This window comes from Glandiceps talaboti, chromosome 3 (genome assembly GCF_964340395.1).
Source record: "Glandiceps talaboti chromosome 3, keGlaTala1.1, whole genome shotgun sequence".
Lineage (NCBI taxonomy): Eukaryota > Metazoa > Hemichordata > Enteropneusta > Spengelidae > Glandiceps > Glandiceps talaboti.
This window is the reverse complement of record NC_135551.1, coordinates 7,909,384-7,928,884: the sequence shown is the minus strand read 5'-3', so window position 1 is coordinate 7,928,884 and position 19,501 is coordinate 7,909,384. Positions and strand designations below refer to the sequence as shown.

General features: G+C 35.2%; 1 protein-coding gene across 1 annotated transcript; it reads left to right on the top strand.

Moving 5' to 3' along the window:
* The first annotated feature begins 888 nt into the window (after nucleotides 1-888).
* On the top strand, nucleotides 889-12,448 carry LOC144432987 (arginyl-tRNA--protein transferase 1-like). The gene is made up of 10 exons (XM_078121300.1): nucleotides 889-976; nucleotides 1,474-1,537; nucleotides 3,391-3,713; nucleotides 4,396-4,571; nucleotides 5,791-5,919; nucleotides 6,132-6,260; nucleotides 6,956-7,170; nucleotides 8,864-8,963; nucleotides 10,517-10,634; nucleotides 11,228-12,448. The coding sequence occupies exons 1-10, from the start codon at nucleotides 889-891 to the stop codon at nucleotides 11,395-11,397; spliced, it is 1,512 nt and encodes a 503-aa protein (XP_077977426.1). The 3' UTR covers nucleotides 11,398-12,448.
* The last annotated feature ends 7,053 nt before the right edge of the window (nucleotides 12,449-19,501 follow it).

Sequence of the window (19,501 nt, the reverse complement as noted above, 5' to 3'; positions counted from 1 at the left end):
GTCTGCTCCGTTCCGTGTGTTCACGAGCAGATGGACGTCATCAGGACTCAGTATCCACTGGAATTGATAGCATATTTTTTGCACCAAATTTTAAGTACCATAAAAGATGTGTTGATATAAGAACTAGATAATTTTCTCCTAGCGAGAACGCTATTATTATTCGCTGCAGTGCACACACATATGCGAGCACTTCACCTGTGTGCTCTCACGATGACTCACACAGCTGTCACTCACGCGAGAATTCAGGCTTTCTGCTGAATTGTACGAGAAGTGGAGGCTATCATGGGAGAAAGAGAGAGTGTTCAGCAAGGACTCAACGACAAATCGATCCGGGTTCGTTTCTGCCAACTGGATAATTATTGCCTGTTCGGTCTTCACACAAACAGTTCGCTGTTTCTGGACGTGACTGACATGGACTTTGCTTTCGATGAGATGCTGTGGCATGGCGCCGCCACCGTCGATAGTCTATTAAATGTAAGAAAGAAAATAAACATCGCACTTTATTTCAGAATCACATTCACACCTGAAACTGCCTGCGTTCGAATATTTCGTCTGATGCCAATCAAGCTAGTGACATCCATGATAAATTTTGTTTCGTTCATTCGCCACTAAACGAGAAGGAGGCACAAAATGTGAACAGTGTTTATTAATTCCAAATCTATATCATCAGATCGTGGAGGTAAAACAAGGACGAAACATTGTATATTGCTAGAAGCGAGTCCAAATTTGAATCTCAATCTTGATGCGAAGCTTGCAGTAAAAAACGAAGTTTACACCGAGAGACACCGAGCTTACCTTAGCTTACCTAGCTACCTCGCTTAGTCCAGCCAGGTGCATAAGCCACACATTTTGTCGCGACGGATCGAAAACTTGTAATTAGTCTTCAAGATGTCATATTCAGTGGTTGAATATTTGGATGACCACTCCGGCTACAAATGTGGATACTGCGGTTCTGAAGATTCAAATTACTCTCACGGTAAGTGGTTTACGATCGACTGTACATCACAGGCGGAAATAGATAAATAAATAAACAAATTAAAAAATTAAGTTTGTGGCATACACTTCTGCTGATGTGTAAGACGTTGTAATTAGTTTATTAAAAGTACTGTAACAGTCACAGCAAGTGACACATAGCCCATCACCGCAATACAAAAAATTTTGATGACCTGCATATGCACCTGTGCCTTGATGCCATCTTGTACATTGATACGAACGTCTTCAAGTCAGAAAAATGTGCAATTTCAAGAAATTGGCGTGTACAGGTAGTGGTACCAACCACTATGGATGGATCAAGTTATAAATGTTACATATTAAATGTAATTTGTGCTTTGTACTATTAAAAGTTTTGAAGGACAGTCATGTTTAACATTGAACTGTTTAACCAATGCTCTTGACCTTAGTGAATAAAAATCATATCATATGGTGAATTCAGATAACATTTTTCCCTGAATTTGATATTTTACACCGTAACAGGAATGTGGGCACATCAAATGACATGTCAAGATTACCAGGATCTGATAGACCGTGGATGGAGAAGGTAAAAATATATAGTTTTATCCAGAATTCCACAAATAGTATGTTTGACCAGCACTTGTAGGCATACCAATGCCATGCATTTATTGACTTTAACTAACATATGGTGGTCACGAATATGATGGGAATTGAATAAACAAAGATCAGTCCAACTACAGAAAATGCAACCTGCAACCTTCGTGGGAAGGCCAGAACTTAAGATAGGTATGAGTTCACCATATAACTATGTGTAGTCCCGTTTGCAGATGGTGCACATGTTTCAGGATGACTTACTCCGTATGCAAGCAGGACTATAATACAACGAGAACTTGCTCGGCCCTGTGAGGTTGAATTTAAACGGTTTTAAATGCAGCCTTATTTGAAGCAAGTTCTTGTCGTTTTATATCAAAATCGAAATAAACTGAAATACATAAGCCCAACAATCCCAAACCTACATGTACAAAATGTACTGTAATGGTATATTTGATGCATGATCCAGGGGATACAACTTGTACTGGCTATAAACATTGTCTATTAATCATTGAATGAAAACAAATTTTACAACATTGGATTTGATAGGCATGTAGATTGACAGATCAGCCACTGTGGGCGTGGTCTGATATTCTTTTTCCCTTTACCTGATAAGCCCAGACCAATGACGTCATTACAATGTAATATCCCATAATATATAAAGTGCTCCTTAATTCCTACATGTAGTCTTATTTGTGTACTAGTTTGTAATGTTGTCTGCTTGCCCAGTTAAATTTCATGTTTTGCACATCTTAACATATTAATGACTTGGTCGCAGCAGGTTTCACGAGATCCCACGTGAGCCATTGCATCCATAGCAACCATGTGAGGGTGGTCAAGCTGAAAGTGTTAAACTCTTAGCAACACTATTGTTCTCAACATCATCGCACATGGCCATGATGAAAGCTTGACCACGATCACATGTTTGACAACTGCTGTTGCTAGGCATATTTGCATATCTCGCAAGATCTGCAACGAGACATAAAACCCCTTATTACACTCTATAATACAGGGTATCTGCCTTTAAAGGGTTTGCCTGCACTTAGCTGTAAATGAAAACATTCGTTGAAATTGTTTTATTAGATATCATTAACATACTTGTACATCCTGAACAGTAATGAATCAACTGAGGGTAAACAATTGTATATGGCTATCTGCATATAACACTGCAATGAATCCTGTCAAATTGATATTTAGGTCCACACCTTAAAATCAGCGCCCCCAACGTGATTATGATTCCAATCTGTTAACTGTACTACTTATGCTACTTATGGATAAAGCCGATCTCTAGTTATACTTACAGTGTGAACAAATTGAACAATGTCTAATTATTGGTATTTTAACAATTTTATTGTTTATTTTCAAATTGAGAAAACAAACCTCCAGTAACAGCTAGTGCAGCTTTAATGAGAAAATAGAATGGATGGAAAAGACCTTTAAAGGGGTAACAAGCTGATTTACATATTTTGGTGTAGTTTGTTATTCATATTTCAAAGGTACTCGCAGTATAGTACTTACTGAGGCACACCGCTTGCAATTGACTGAACTCAAACCGGGTTATCATTCTATAACTCATAAATAATCCAATGACATAATTTATCATACATATCAAAAAATGTTCATGAAATGTGTAATATTATGCAGTCAGCTGTTCTGACCATGCCAGAAGACAATTGTAATGCTATTGAAGACATGCATCAACATGAACGAAATAGTGGAATGTGGCAAGTATTTTCACTTGTGAGTAATATGCTTAGAATCTCAGCTTGTGACAATTTAAGAGTTGCAATTGTTGCAATAGTAGGGTCCTTAAATCCCTCTTCAAATCTTTCGTTTCTTTTTTAACAGAAGTGGTAAATATGTATACAAACCAACCATGAATGAGATGTGTTGTCCTTCATACACCATACGATGTCAGGCCCTGGACTTTAAAATGTCAAAATCACAGAAAAAAGTACTGAAGAAGATGACTAAATATTTGACTGTGAAAGACTCGGGCATTGATAAAAGTACTTCACATGAAGATGACGATGATCAGACAGATAGTAGCAGAACAGAGCAGAAAGAGGTAAAACAGATTAAAGGATTAGTGGAGGATGTTGCTAGGCAACAAAACCAAAGTCATTCCGGTGAAGAAAGCAAAGCATCTTCCAAGAAGGATATTAAACCAGGTAAGATGTAAGAAAGTAGAACTCATTTGTATGCAAGCTAAGGAGTTTGAGTTATAGTTATTTTAGGGTAAGGAATAGGGTTAAGACTCCCTAACTTAAAATCAAATTTGCATTACTGGGATGGTGGACACTGTTCTACATGTGTTTCCATGTAAGATGGGTAAGAGGGAGATTAATTTGGTTGCGAGTCTGGAATGACAATGCACAACAGTATCTTGTGGAGGGTACATGATAAGAATATACAAACCAAATTTGATAGGAGGGGAGGGTAATTTGGTGGAGGGTGACAGTCAGGATTAGAACAGGACGGGCAGGCGGGGGGGGGGGGGGGGGGGGGGGCATACACCATTGAAGATTGTATATTTGTGTTATGTGAATATACATAGAAGTAAACACATTCTACATACCCTGGATGTTTTTATTGATGTTTTATCATTTGCATGGACCATTTACAATTTGATGTCATGGTCCTAGTATGTTTACTGGGGGGTTTGAAGACACCCACTGAGATGACTAAAATATCGGCTAAAATATTGCTAAAATTTTCACAAGACTTAATCGTTACTTGTAATTACTGTTGGCATTGCTTACAAGCCAAAAATATTAATCTGCCAACATTCACAGAAAAATTGTGTTCACTTGACAATTTTTGGACAAAAATTTTTTGTTTTAAATTTCCTAGGGGTGGGTGCAGATCCATCCAAGCCTCCATGCAGGAAAGCTAAGGATCTCAAACAAGAAAAAATGGGAAAGGGAATGACAACTAGTGAGGAAAGAAAACCCAAGAATGTGGAAAAGACACTGGAGGAATTACTTGAACATGTACAACCTGGTCAACAAGCTGTGCACAATTTTGAGGTATTGTGGAATTGTTGGAATCTAGTTGTAGATTATTGAAGTTAATTTATTTTCTGAAGTTACAACCAAACCAGAGTGACTACAGAATTTCAATTACTACCAAACCAGAGTGACTATAGAGTTTCAATTACTACAAAACCAGAGAGACTATAGAGTTTTAATTACTTCCAAACCAGAGTGACCATAGAGTTTCAGTTAGGCAGCATGGTGTTTTTAGTTCTAATCGTGTTTTTTTATTACAAATTACATAGAACAAAATACAGACACGAGTATATATAAGTGTACTAGAAAACACTACAACCATAATTGCAACTACCCCCTTAGTACCCACACTGGCACTCACTTGGCATGGAGTCAACCATGATTGCAAATACCTCCTGAGTACCCACACTGGCACTCACTTGGCATGGAGTCAACCATGATTGCAAATACCCCCTAGTACCCACACTGGCACTCACTTGGCATGGAGTCAACCATGATTGCAAATACCTCCTGAGTACCCACACTGGCACTCACTTGGCATGGAGTCAACCATGATTGCATATACCCCGAGTACCCACACTGGCACTCACTTGGCATGGAATTCTGTTATTCTCACTGCAAACTTCAGTAAAATCATATTTTGCACTCATGAGCTTCATTTATGATGAATAATCATGTCCTCATTTGCATATCATTTGCATGGAGGAGTGCAATAATGTTTTCAGTATTGCACTACAGTGCAAATACCACCAGTATGCAGGTGTACCAGTGCCAGTAATCTCTGGTAAATATACATTATGTCATATGTATGTACTCATGGTTAATATGTAAGTAGTTTCACATGAGTCAATAGAACATAAAATCTCAGCTTGTAAACACTTCAATGAACTTATCATTTATTCTTGTGACTCCCTACCTAGACCTCTCACCTTGTGTATTTTCGTAGTTATGAATAAATTATGTACATTGTCCAACAACCTCTTATAAGACCTTATCTTATGTCATACACTCGTCAATTGCCTGTAAGGTACACCATGACAGGGCGCCCTCGCACATTGGTTAACTCTATTAAGCAGGCCAGTGAGGGCAGAATGACAAAACGTTTCTTACAGTGAAACAGTTGTACTGTAAATGTAAGTGCATATTTGGCCAGATTGTCTGTCTTTATTACAGTTCTCAAATCTTGGCTAAAAGCTTTTAATAGCTGTATGTATTCACACTCATCTGCATTTTTTAGATTAAGCTTGTACGGTCTTCTCCCAGAAGTGCTGAGTTTGATGCAACATTTGAGCAATCATTTCAAGTCTATGCAAAGTATCAGATCGCTATTCATAAAGACCCTCCTTCCAAGTGTTCAACAAAACAGGTAGATAAAATAGCTTTGCAAAAAAAGAGAGAAATAAAGCAGGGATTATTCCTTAAGTTACACTCATGCATGAGCTTGCTTGCATAAAAACAAAAGTATATTTTTAATGGCCTTAGAGGGCACTGTACAGGTCAAGTTGCTCAGCGTGTGAAAAACAAAAGAATGATCCCGTTTTTTTTCTCTCTGTTTATTTTATTTGTGTGGTATTCAAGGTGAAATTAGTCAGATCAAGTCCTCAGAGTGAAGATTTTAAAGCAACATTTGAAGAATCTGCCAAATTATTTGCTAAATACCAAATGGCAATACATAAAGATCCAATTGAAGAGTGTTCAACATTGCAGGTTGGTTGACAAATGCAGAATGCCATGATTTGATAAAAGTGCACAAATCTAAGGGAGCAAATGACCCGAAAGACATCATTCTCCAAAATATGTTTCAGTAGTTTACTTGAATATTTAAACTAGATTTTAACCAGTCTAAAAATTGTCTGTACTATTGTAGTAGTATTTTTTTCCAAAATGCCGCTCATCTAGTGCCAGGGTGCCGACTTATTGAGTGTGTAGTATTTTTTTTGAGACTGTCATTGCAACATTGTATTACTTTAGGTGATAATATTTTACACTTTAGTCAAAACAAAATAAACCCCACCTCTAAATAACACATGTAGACTAACCCACTATTGCTAAAACAGTATAGGTTGAAACCACACAATCAGTAGTAGGGGGGAGGGCCATACAAATATTTATATCAAATCTCCACTCATGATTAGATCTGTTTACCAAAAACAACAACCTGGTGGAGGTTGGGTAACTTATTAGTGAATGCATGAGAATGATACACTGTTACATACTTGTTTCACATTTATTGATTCATGTGAAAACTATTTTCAGTGACGGTTCCACCAAGCGGTATATACTCAAAGGGAAAAAAATGATTCAATTATAACGATGTTGCGTAGACTTTACTTTCCATACAACCCTGATCTTGGTTCTAAACTGCTATAATGCCATGTTGTTTTACATGCTTTTTTTTTCAGTATAAAAGATTTTTAGTAGATTCACCGTTAGAGGAGGAACATACAGCTGAGGGACCTGACACTGGTTATGGTTCATTTCATCAACAATACTGGCTAGATGGTAAAATTATAGCTGTAGGAGTCCTTGATATTCTACCAAACTGTACATCATCAGTTTATCTTTACTACGACCCAGACTTTAGCTTTCTATCGCTAGGAACCTACTCTGCTTTACAGTAAGTTACCAGATGAATGTATCTTTATAGTTGAGTAGTTATGTGAAGTACTGGAGGTCCAACAGTTACCTCATAATCTACACATTGTTGGTTTGAAAGTCAACATATCCATTTGTTGCTGAATGGCTATAATCCTTGGACAGCATTTGAACCATGATTGTGCCCTGAACAACCCATGTATACAAATGGGAACTTGGTAGAATAGAGGTTGCTATGTGAAGGATAGACTGGAAAAAAATGCAATGTATTGTATGCTCACGAGAAAGTTCAAGTATATAGGAATGTTGTGATTTTATAGGTCTGTAGCAGGGGTAACAATTGTACTTGGAGCAAGTTGTGACAATTCAAGCAGTATTAAAAATGTCCATGCATCAATATCTGCAGACTGTACCACATGTGTATGTGTTTGTATAGGTCGATATGTGTGCATGTGATTGATTGATTGATTGATTGATTGATTTTTATTACCTGTACAAGAAATAATTACAGATCACTTGGGAAAAAAATATTTATACACAATTTATACAGGCAATAGGAGTCAGAAAATAGCTTTGCTAATCAAGTCTGACCCCTTACATTAATGGTTAATGGTTAAACATTCACGGGTGTTACTAAACGCACTTGCCCCTCCCCCCAACCCCCATCCCAATATATTGTTGATGGTATTTTAATATGATTCAACTTCAGAACGATTTTCCTTTTGATTGATTGATTGATTGATTGATTGATTTTTATTACCTGTACAAGAAATAATTACAGATCACTTGGGAAAAAAATATTTATACACAATTTATACAGGCAATAGGAGTCAGAAAATAGCTTTGCTAATCAAGTCTGACCCCTTACATTAATGGTTAATGGTTAAACATTCACGGGTGTTACTAAACGCACTTGCCCCTCCCCCCAACCCCCATCCCAATCCAAGTCATTTTAAAAGTGATGAGAAGAAAGTTCGGTAAAGAATGCCAACTATGCTATATATTCTTTTAGTAAATCTATTTTAAGTGACCGCTTGAAACTATGTCGTGTTGGTTCCTTCCTGATATTGTATTTGATGTCGTTCCATGTAGTTGCACCTGTATATGATATTGATTGTTGTTCAACTGATGTCTTCACTGGAGGAATACATAAATTGCCCTGAGCCTTCTGTCGTGTATTGTATTCATAAGTCAACAGTGTGCAATAATCGGTTATAGAGTGTGGTAAATTATTGTGTATTAAGTTGTAAACAAAAACCCCTACTAAATACTTGTGTAACTTAAAAACGTCGAGAATTTCTAACTGGTTGAAAAGAGGAGAAGAATGTTCCCGAAAATGGCTATGGCATGTACCACGTGTGTGTTTTTGTATAGGTCGATATGTGTGCATGTACGATGTGTGTGTGTATAGGTCGATATGTGTGCATGTACCACGTGTGTGTATAGGTCAATATGTGGGTGCATCATCCAGTGCATGTGTCACTTGTGTGTGTTTGTGTAGGTTGATATATATATGTGTGTATGTATCACTTGATAATGTATATCTTTATATAAGTTGATGTGCTGAGAACACTCAAACATTGCACAAATGTGAACTTCTGTAATGGCCATAAGATCACTTTTCTTTCTTATCTTTACTTTTTTAAGAAAAACATCTCACATGCCATTCAAAAACTTTGAATAACGTCTGGTGGATATTTTTTTTCTGCTTTCAGAGAAGTAGCGTTTGTCAAACGTCTACACCAATCATCACCAGACATGACCTATTATTACATGGGTTTTTATATCCACAGCTGTGTTAAAATGAGATACAAGGTAAGACTACATAAAAGACAGTTTGGTTTAAACACAAGATGACTTCATACACCAAAACAAAATTGTGCTGTGTTTTGTACAGGAGTGGGTATTCCCATTGAATGTTGTCAAAAACTAAGAGTAGGAATTTCTATTACTCATGTGTGAAAAGGGCTAGGGATTTCATCTTACTAGACACAGACACAGACACAGACATACATACATACATACATACATACATACAATACATACATACATACATACATACATACATACATACATACATACATACATACATACATACATACATACATACATACATACATACATACATACATACATACATACATACATACATACATACATACATACATACATACATACATACATACATACATACATACATACATACATACATACATACATACATACATACATACATACATACATACATACATACATACATACATACCGGTACATACATACATACATACATACATACATACATACATACATACATACATACATACATACATACATACATACATGCATACATGCAGACAGACAGACAGACACACACACACCTACCTACCTACATATGTGCATACATACATACATACACATGAATTAATTTTTGAATGTCTAAAAATGCTGTTTCATTTTAAAATAAAATCACTTCCGCGTTATACTGTTGAGCGTAGTATCATGCACCACTCCGATAACTGCAATGCAGTTGTTTACACGTCAGCCTTAACTTTATCATCCAATCAGAGTGCGCGTTTGCTCAGTAGTATGACGTATTGTTTACTATTTGCATATCACTCAGCGATATATTCAAACTTATAACCATCAGCTGAAAAATGAGTGCGTCTTTGTTTTGCGTACTGTATTCCATTAAATGTACAAAAATGTTCGTGATATGCTTTCTTGTTCTAGTTAAGCAAAAACTGCACCCTCTGTAGTGGTAATTTTCATATCCTTCATAAATTTAGGTATTCATGGTTACGATCTCGTGACGACCGCGAGTTCGCCGTCACTGGACTTTCGCCGTTCTGTGTGTAATTTTTGGCTTTTTCCCTGTAACATGAAAAGTACAGTTCAAAGACTTGTTACAATTTATACAACGGTGATATTGTGTTCGGTTGACAACAAATTTGACATTGGAAATGCTGGTTATAGCTGTATTTCTAGTTGACTGCTAGATTTGTTTACAAGGGGACGTGCAGTGATCACGTGATACAACAAGCAAAAATACGGCTGTTGGTGAAAAATACGCCTGTGTATCTGCAGGGCTCTCGACCAATCAGAATGCGAGATTCGTGACAGGTGACGTATAAATGTAGTTATGTTATTCCCTAATATTTTTCTTCATTCAGCTGGAAAATACTCAATGAGCTAAGGGGTTGTCACTACTTGTCTACTGACTCATAGTGACAAGGACCCGTTAGGTCACTCATATTTTCCTTGGCTGAACGATGAAGCAAAATATTGGGGAATAATAACATCTAACCATTTCAGTATTTGGACTTACAGCAACTAAATATTTTGTATTTCATATTTTTTTTACATTACAGGGTAATTACACGCCATCATTTCTTTTATGTCCAGAGATGTACACATGGATACCTATAGAGAAATGCCGACCCAAGTTAGATGTAACAAACTATTCAAAATTAGACGAATCAGGGAAAGGTACTTGTCTTTATTTTGTAATCTTTTGTATCAGGCCAAAAAAAAAATATATATCTGGTTCTGGTCAGCGCGCGCGTGCCCTGAATACCCCCGCGTCGATCCTTTTTTTCCGATAATTTTTGCTTTCCTGTTCCTTATTTATTCCTGATATCAGGAGAACAAGCAGCTGAAATCTACCCTACATGCCAAGAATGCTTAAATACAAAGCCTAAACTGCTTCGAAGAAAAAGGAAGTTTTTCAAGAGATAAATATGATAGAACAGAGTATGTAAAGTGTCAAAAAAATCTGTATTTACTAATTTGTAAAAAAAAAAAAATTATGAAAAAAAAAATTTGCGTCGTCGCACCACTTTAGAAAGTTTACCCTGACCAGAACCAGATATTTTTTTGGGGGGCCTTAAGTAGTCTTTTGTCATTTTTGTAACTGGAATATTGCATTGATTTAAGTGTGTACCTTTTTATTTCAGTGGATAATGTCTAGTTTGTTTGCACAAATTAGGTTTTTTTTTCTTTGATGTCGTCTTCTTACTGTAGGTTCAGAAATAAAAGGTTATGATCTTTAACCTTTGACCCCGACACCTTATATCTTACAGCTGATGACACAGTAGATCCAAATGAAGCTATGATTCTACATCGCCACCAAGCCATACCATACATGCTATTCAAAATTATGCAGCCAGTCCACAATCAAAGTCAAGTGCTAGAATATGTCAAGTTGGTTGGTAAAAAATGTGCCAGGAGTTTGTTATTGTATAGATCATAGTCATTAGATAGTTGTGGCAAGTTGTAGGACAAAGTCTCATAGGGTGTTTGTATTGTGGGGTTACTCATGAAAAAAAAAGGTAAATGACCATATATTGCAAAATACAAACTATTGCAAGAAAATCAACTCAGATCGCAAAGGTAGAATTTATATAGTAAATCATGTTTTACTCAACATGTATTATTATTATTATATCTTTATTGAAATAAGTATAAAAATATACAATGGAATTCGCTTTGGTTATACGTAGCTCAGTTAAAACACGAACAGTGTGGATGTGAATAACTATTAAAAGTGTTAAATATCTATTTGTGTACAAATAGATACGACAGTGGTAATCCAGGCTTCGGTTTACTGAGATAGATGCAAACTAAATCTATTGTTCTTCAATGTGGTAGATTTACACAAGTGGGTGATAGTGGTTCCTCAGTTGTGCAATTCTAATCACACTGTGCATGTGATCAAGATAGTGTAAACATTGGAAGTCCCAAAACAACATTGCAAGTTCATGAAACTCTAAACTAGTTTTCAGAGACACCTCCCTACTGAGAATATAATTAAACCAACATCCATTCAATAGCTTATCACTGTTGTATCAACATGTTATGACAATAGTTTTAGTTTGTGTCTATCTTAGAAAACCGAAGGTTCAATTACCAGAGTAATATCCCCTGGCAGAGACAGCATTAAAAGTGGCACAAGCTGAGTTTTTCAAACATTTTTACTCAAGTATAAATACTTACACCTCCATTTAACTATTCTAGTGTAATGGGAATATTAATTTCTGCCTATAGTGGACTTTTTTTGATTGTACAGTTAATAGTGTAATATATAGTTTTTCTTAACTTTTTAGGATGTACACATACTATAAAATGACATCATCACATTCTTTTGGATATGCCTCAGTTTGATTTTTGACTTTGAGTTCTGCCAATAGCAAGCGATGGTTAAGTGGACTTGAGTTTGTAGAATACTACAGGAGTGTTTACAATGAGTAACATCGAAGAAAATCACTTTCTGTCTGTGCTGTACTCATTTATAGCATTCATATTACAACTAGTAACACTGAAGTAAAGCACTTTCTCTATGTGCTACACCCATTTATAGCATTGATATCAAGTGTAAAAGTATACTGTTTTAATTGGTTTACTTACAAGCCTATCATGTTGACTTTCTAATGTGGTCAATTAGCAAATGAAACAGTATACTTTTACACTTGATATGGATGCTATAAACGATTGTGGTACATACAGAAAATGCTTTACTTTGGTGTTATGGGTTGTATATATATATACAAAAAAAACGATATCTCCAAAATGTGTATAAACTCAGCTTAGGCCCCATTAAATATGTTGGGAAAAATGATATCAGTGTAAATCTATATGGCAAATTTAAAGTGAAACTTTTACATGGCAAATGTACTATTGGTAGTTATGAATCAAACGCATCATGATTATTGTTGGACAAGATTCATCTAGTAGACTGTTTGTACATATTGGTGTGGGAATTTATGATTTATTAAAACAAGTTTTTGGGGACATGAAATAAGACACATTGATTTTAAAAAAAAGATTTACATTATAATGAATTGTAAAATATAATCATACAGTTTCAGAATCGGAGACATAATAATGTTATTTTGATAATTTGATGTAAGGTCATTTTGCAAGACCTTTGACACAAGTAGTCTGACCTTTGACACAAGTAGTCTGAACTTTGACACAGTATGAACTGTGACATAAGTAGTCTGAACTTTGACACAAGTCAGACCTTTGACATAAGCAGTCAGACCTTTGGCATAGTAATCTGATCTTTGACACAGTATGACCTTTGACACAAGTAGTCTGAATTTTGACACAAGCAGTCTGACCTTTGACACAAGTAGTATGACCCAGAGTATGAATCTGCGGTGCGTTCCATTATGCAACCCCCTCGAGGCACCTAAAGTTGCCTACATAATGTCACACTCGGGGTGCCTCAAGTCGACCTTCCTTATGGAGCAAGGGCAGCTTGGGGATTGACCTGACCTGACTTGACCCAAGATGGGGATGACATGTGATTGGTTATTGTTATCAATTCCTTAAGAATTATACCGTATTTTGAGGATATCTTTCCACATTTAGTGAGGAAATAATTTTTCACTTCAAATTGTCTAAAATATTTTGGAAAGATGGACCAAATTATTTATCGTGAATCACGGATTTAATTATAGGCTCCCAGGGTACCCCAAATGCAATAAAATATGTTCGATTTTCACATGACCCGAGGTGCCCAAGTGACGTCAGTTACCCTGGTCTAAGGCTCCCCGGGGGAGCATAATCGAACGCACCCCTGGTATGACTGTTGACATGGGTATGACCTTTGACATGGGTATGACCTTTAACATGAGTAGTATGACATTTGACATGAGTAGTATGACATTTGACACAAGTGTGATAATTTGTGTAGCTTATGTTAAATTTTCCTTGTAGACTATCGTAATTAGAATGACTATAATTACTGTTAGTCTCTCGTTAGAAATGAGATGAAAATTTACACCATAAAACCAAATGGATATGTTTTGTGAAATTTCACGATATTTTATCACTATTTTTGAATTAACTATTAATGTATAATTATATTTGAAAGACTATCTACTCTTCACATTGACCTTGAAAGTGTTTTTACCAAGGTCATGGTCACCCTGACCATTGTAGGAGGGAGGTTTATTCTATTGATAGCTCCAAATTAGGTATTACAATAACTACAGATAATCCCACAGTCCTTTGCATCTGAGCATGCTCAGTCAGGATTGCAAGTCCCCCATTACAGCTCATGTAGGTTTTATGTAATATTATTCCAAGTGGCATTACTAGAATTCACGGGTGGTCTCGTTTTATGAGACCCACTCGTACACATCGTTGTAAACCCACAGCCTCTTTTATGGCACAGTCCAAGGTGATCCCATCAAGAGGATATTTCGCAGTGTTGTGGACTAAATATCAGTTATGGTTTGCAGGAATGCTTTCTTTAAGTCCTCGTCTTATAAGAACTATTTTATTAAGAAGAGAGTAGTAATATAATGGTTCATGAATTGAACTAAAATGGAACTTATGGATTTGTACTTTTATTGAGTTGTAGATATTGTAAAAAGTTTTTTTTTATTATTATTTATTCAAGATGTGTGACTTTTTGATTCAAATAAGAAAAATGTTGACTTAAATATCGTTTCAGGGATAGGGCAACTTTTGATACGTATGAGAGATATAGACTGTAAGATGTATGTCGTGTTGTTCTGCCCTCATCACCTCACCACCATCCTCTCTCATGAGTTGACCAATGTGTGAGGGCGCCCAGTCACAGCATACCTTACAGACTAATGAAAGATAATCATATCGTCTAGAATTGATGCATTAACATTTTGACTCTATAAGTCAGTGTTAATATCGCCCTCTAGTGTTCAGTTATTGAAAATTTTGAGATGATTGTAAAATGAATAGTTTTCAGTTGGTTTATCTCATAAAATGGAGTTGCTTACAAGTTTTTTTGTGTATGGACATGATATGTGGAAATTAACAGAATTAATGAAATAAAATAGAATAATTGCCTGTGTGCCCAATTACACACTGAATGGTTCATTGCATTGATGTACATATTACCTACATATTACATACAAGATACGTACAGTGGACATTGCTGTTACTCGTTGAGGGCACTTTATTTATCTCAATGGATGGACTTGATTGACTCCATTGGTTTATCACGGTGTACAGGGGTTCAATTTTTTTTATGCTTGTTTGGTATTGGAGTGGTTCGCACACATTCTGTCGGGGATTCCCGAATAGCCTGACCGATTTTGTTGGTTATAGCTGGTCGAACATGGTGGCAGGGAGTGATAAACGTAATCTGAAAGTTTATATTTCTGTTATATGTACTTAAATTTGCAAAAAATCTGGTCCTTGCATATGAAGCTAAGCGTTGAAATGTGATTTCAGAGTAGTTGTGCACGTTTTATGACATCTATCGGGAGATGTTATATTTGAATAAGTTAACACTGTCAGCTGACACTTGATTGGATTCGTCAACCGAACTATAGTCCAATCACGTGATGGCATAAGACGGTCGTGACCCCAGTGGAATCGACCGGGTCAATCAATCAAGTCCACCCAGTGCCAGAACTTTTGAAGATAAAAAGGAAATTGTGTCGCAATAAGTCAAATTGGCATAGAGGGCGCACTTCTCAGATTGGACAACTGAATTTTCGGACCATAAGCAACTCAGCTAGCTAATAACATGCCAAATTAGCATAGAGGGCGCACTTCTCAGAGAAGACACTCCTGACCGAGAACTCCTTTTCGAAGGTAACAAGGGGAAATACAAAAAAATGAAAAGATAAAGGAGACGAAACTCAGAATTTACAATTACAATAATAATAATAGTTTATTGCCATATAGGACAAAACACCACTCTGCTTGTGGACACAGATGAGAAAAATAATACCACCTACTGAGCTTAAAATATATTTATACAACCTCGGGAGATAAAAGAATGGACTCAACCATTCATTGAAAAGGGTGGTATGATTTTGTTTGATCACTTGTACACGATGAAAAATATAAATAAGAATAAAAAGTACAAAGAAAGGCAAACTTTGGAAACATAATGGAAAAAAAACTACTAATTTCAAATACTTGCATTGGTCTGTGCACAAACATATTGCCACCGAGTACACACTGAAAAAAATACTTTAAAAAGTTCAAATACATCAACAAAATTGAGTTAAAAATGTAGAATGAAGCAAAAAAAATCTACCTCTAATAAAGTTTGTCTATTTTGATACATATTTACCAACATTTAAAACATCTACATTTATTGGACACACTCAAAGTTAGGACTATATATGGACCCTACAATTACAACAGTAACTGCCAAATACTCAAATATTTGTACACCACAGAATATCAAAGATATTGAACAATACGGTGTCAAATAGTCAAATATCTGTACATACAGAATATCAAGATATTAAACAATACTGCTAAATATTCAAATATCTGTACTCAGAATATCAAGATATTGAGCAATAATATATTGTCAAATACTCAAATATCTGTACATACAGAATATCAAGATATTAAACAATACTGCTAAATACTCAAATATCTGTACCCAGACTATCAAGATATTGAATAATAACATATTGTCAAAGACTCAAATATATGTACATACAGAATATCAAGATATTAAACAATACTGCTAAATACTCAAATATCTGTGCTCAGAATATCAAGATATTGAATAATAACATATTGTCAAAGACTCAAATATCTGTACATACAGAATATCAAGATATTAAACAATACTGCTAAATACTCAAATATCTGTACTCAGACTATCAAGATATTGAATAATAATATATTGTCAGAGACTGAAATATCTGTACATACAGAATATCAAGATATTAAACAATACTGCTAAATACTCAAATATCTGTACTCAGACTATCAAGATATTAAACAATAATATATTGTCAAAGACTGAAATATCTGTATACAGAATAGATATTGAACAATACTATCAAATACTCAAATATCGACCTGTTATCACACAATATCTTGACATTAATACTCAAATATCTGAACACAGAATACTTAAATATTAAACAATACTGCCGAATACTCATATATCTGTACACACAGCATATCAAGATATATAATATTTTCAAATACTGTACACACACAATATCTAGATATTACATAATACTGTGACAAATACTCAAATATCTGGACAAGCAGACTACTTGGATATTGAACAACACTGTCAAATACTCAAATATCTGTACACACAGAATACCAAGATATTGAACAAATACTGCCAATAGTCAGAACACTTCAAATGTTTAGATATTACTAATATTCAAAATCTCTGACATCAAAATATCTAGTTATAGCACAGTAGTGACAATATATGTTGGATAAATCTGAACACTTAGATATTGTGCATCAGTGCCAATATTTGAGATATATTTGGTCAATTATATAATTTATTTGCAGTTCTTGAATATCCCAATATCTGAACCATGGAAAGATTTCAGATATTGTGCACTTATAAAAATATACAAGATATTTGGACAGTTAGAATATTTACTAGATATCATTCACTTTTACCTAACATTCAGATATCTGAGTGATGGAAATATTTAGATGTTGTGCAGAAGTGCAAAATAACATGTTTTGACAGAATATATCATTTTCTTCTCCTAATGTTCAAATATCTGAATGATGGAAATACTTAAATATTGTGCAGAAGAGCAAAATAACATATTTTGACAATATATCATTCACTACTCCCATTATTTTGATATCTGAATGATGGAAATACTTCGATATTGTGCAGTAGTGCAACAAGATATTTGGACACAAGAATGTCACAGTACTGAAAATTTTGGTACTATACAGAGAGCACGCAGTACTGTCGTCATTCCCAGATGTCAATACAGTACACTGAACTGTAGAACACAACTACAAACAAGACGTCCATCACTTCCACAGTGTGCTTTGAGCACATGCATGTAGATAACAACACATAGATAAAAAGTACAACAAACGGTACAAAATTGACATGATTGGGCACGGCTTATAGCTGTCAACATTTAAAATACAGCAGCGAGATCATTCCTCATTCTACATACATTAATTGACACTCAGGATAAATACAAATACTCTGTCACAAACAACTCTCACAGCATCACTGACTGATACAACATAAACACTGTTCAAAAATGTTTATACAAAAGTTAGAAAAATATGTCCGTAAAATAGTCATTTAATGAGAAGTCTTAAAATAGTAGACTTCTCTCTCTCTCTCTCTCTTTTCTTTTTTTCTCTGTCATGTCGTCTGTCAACAACGTGGAATAGAACTACCAAGTTATAATTTCCGCTAGTGTTGCTTTAAAAAAAATAGAAAAAGTTTTGGCAACGATTTCATCTTTGGCAAAAAACACATTCAAAACTGATCGCGTTATGAAGTAAGAAAACACATGCCTTAAAAAATAAAAACCAATTAACATTGAAACTGAGCGTGTTGATCATTTGCAATACTGAACTATCAAGTATGTTGTCTTTTAAAAGCCAAAAAACTACAAAATGAACACTTACATCTCGCTACGTTCACATACAACAATGTACTCTACGTATCGACTTCCTTCCTCAACTTTTTACACTCTTGCTACCATTTCTACGTACAGAGATTCAAATATCTAACCCCCATGGTAGACAGTCATCATTTTTTTTTAAAAACAATAAATACAGAAAAGAAGTTGTTGTTGTTTTTCCAACGCCCATCGACTTCATGATCTCACTATTTCGTTTGTATCTGGGGGTGGGGGTGGGGGTGAGGGGGTTGATTGCAAAACTGGAACACTACCAAATCTTGATTTTTGACAAATGTTTGCCTAGATTATAACACATCACACATTGTAACATAATAGAAACTATGGAATGTAAAATAAAGTAAAAACTGAAGGAAAAATGAACCACTGATAGCAACGCTATCATTTTTTTTAAAAACTGTCTTCAAATAAAACTATTACTCAAACTATGAACAAAGTGAAGATCATCGTCATAGCAACAAACTCGAATACTGCCTAGTCTGAAGATATCACATATTTGAAATATGCTCAACTCTAAGTCACCTTTTTATTTAAAAATTTTCACTATTACACATTTTTAGTTTAATATTTAAGTACACACGTGTAAAAGTTGAATGTATTTTTTGAATGCATTTGGGCACTTTATTGGAGACAAAATATGTGTGAGTGTGTGTCTCTGTGTACATACATAATATTATATGTAGGTATGTAATATGTATGTATGTATGTATGTATGTGTGTAATATGTATGTATGTATGTATGTATGTAATATGTATGTATGTATGTATGTATGTAATATGTATGTATGTATGTATGTATGTGTGTAATATGTATGTATGTATGTATGTAATATGTATGTATGTATGTATGTATGTATGTGTGTCTGTCTGTCTGTCTGTCTGTCTGTCTGTCTGTCTGTCTGTCTGTCTGTCTGTCTGTCTGTCTGTATGTATGTATGTATGTATGTATGTATG

What these genes read in the sequence shown, in the direction of transcription:
- LOC144432987 (XM_078121300.1), top strand. Translation starts at nt 889, where the DNA reads ATGTCATATTCAGTGGTTGAATATTTGGATGACCACTCCGGCTACAAA. An exon ending in ATAGACCGTGGATGGAGAAG is followed by an intron (nt 1,538 to 3,390) that starts GTAAAAATATAT and finishes CTTTTTTAACAG; the next exon opens with AAGTGGTAAATATGTATACA. An exon ending in GGAACCTACTCTGCTTTACA is followed by an intron (nt 7,171 to 8,863) that starts GTAAGTTACCAG and finishes TTCTGCTTTCAG; the next exon opens with AGAAGTAGCGTTTGTCAAAC.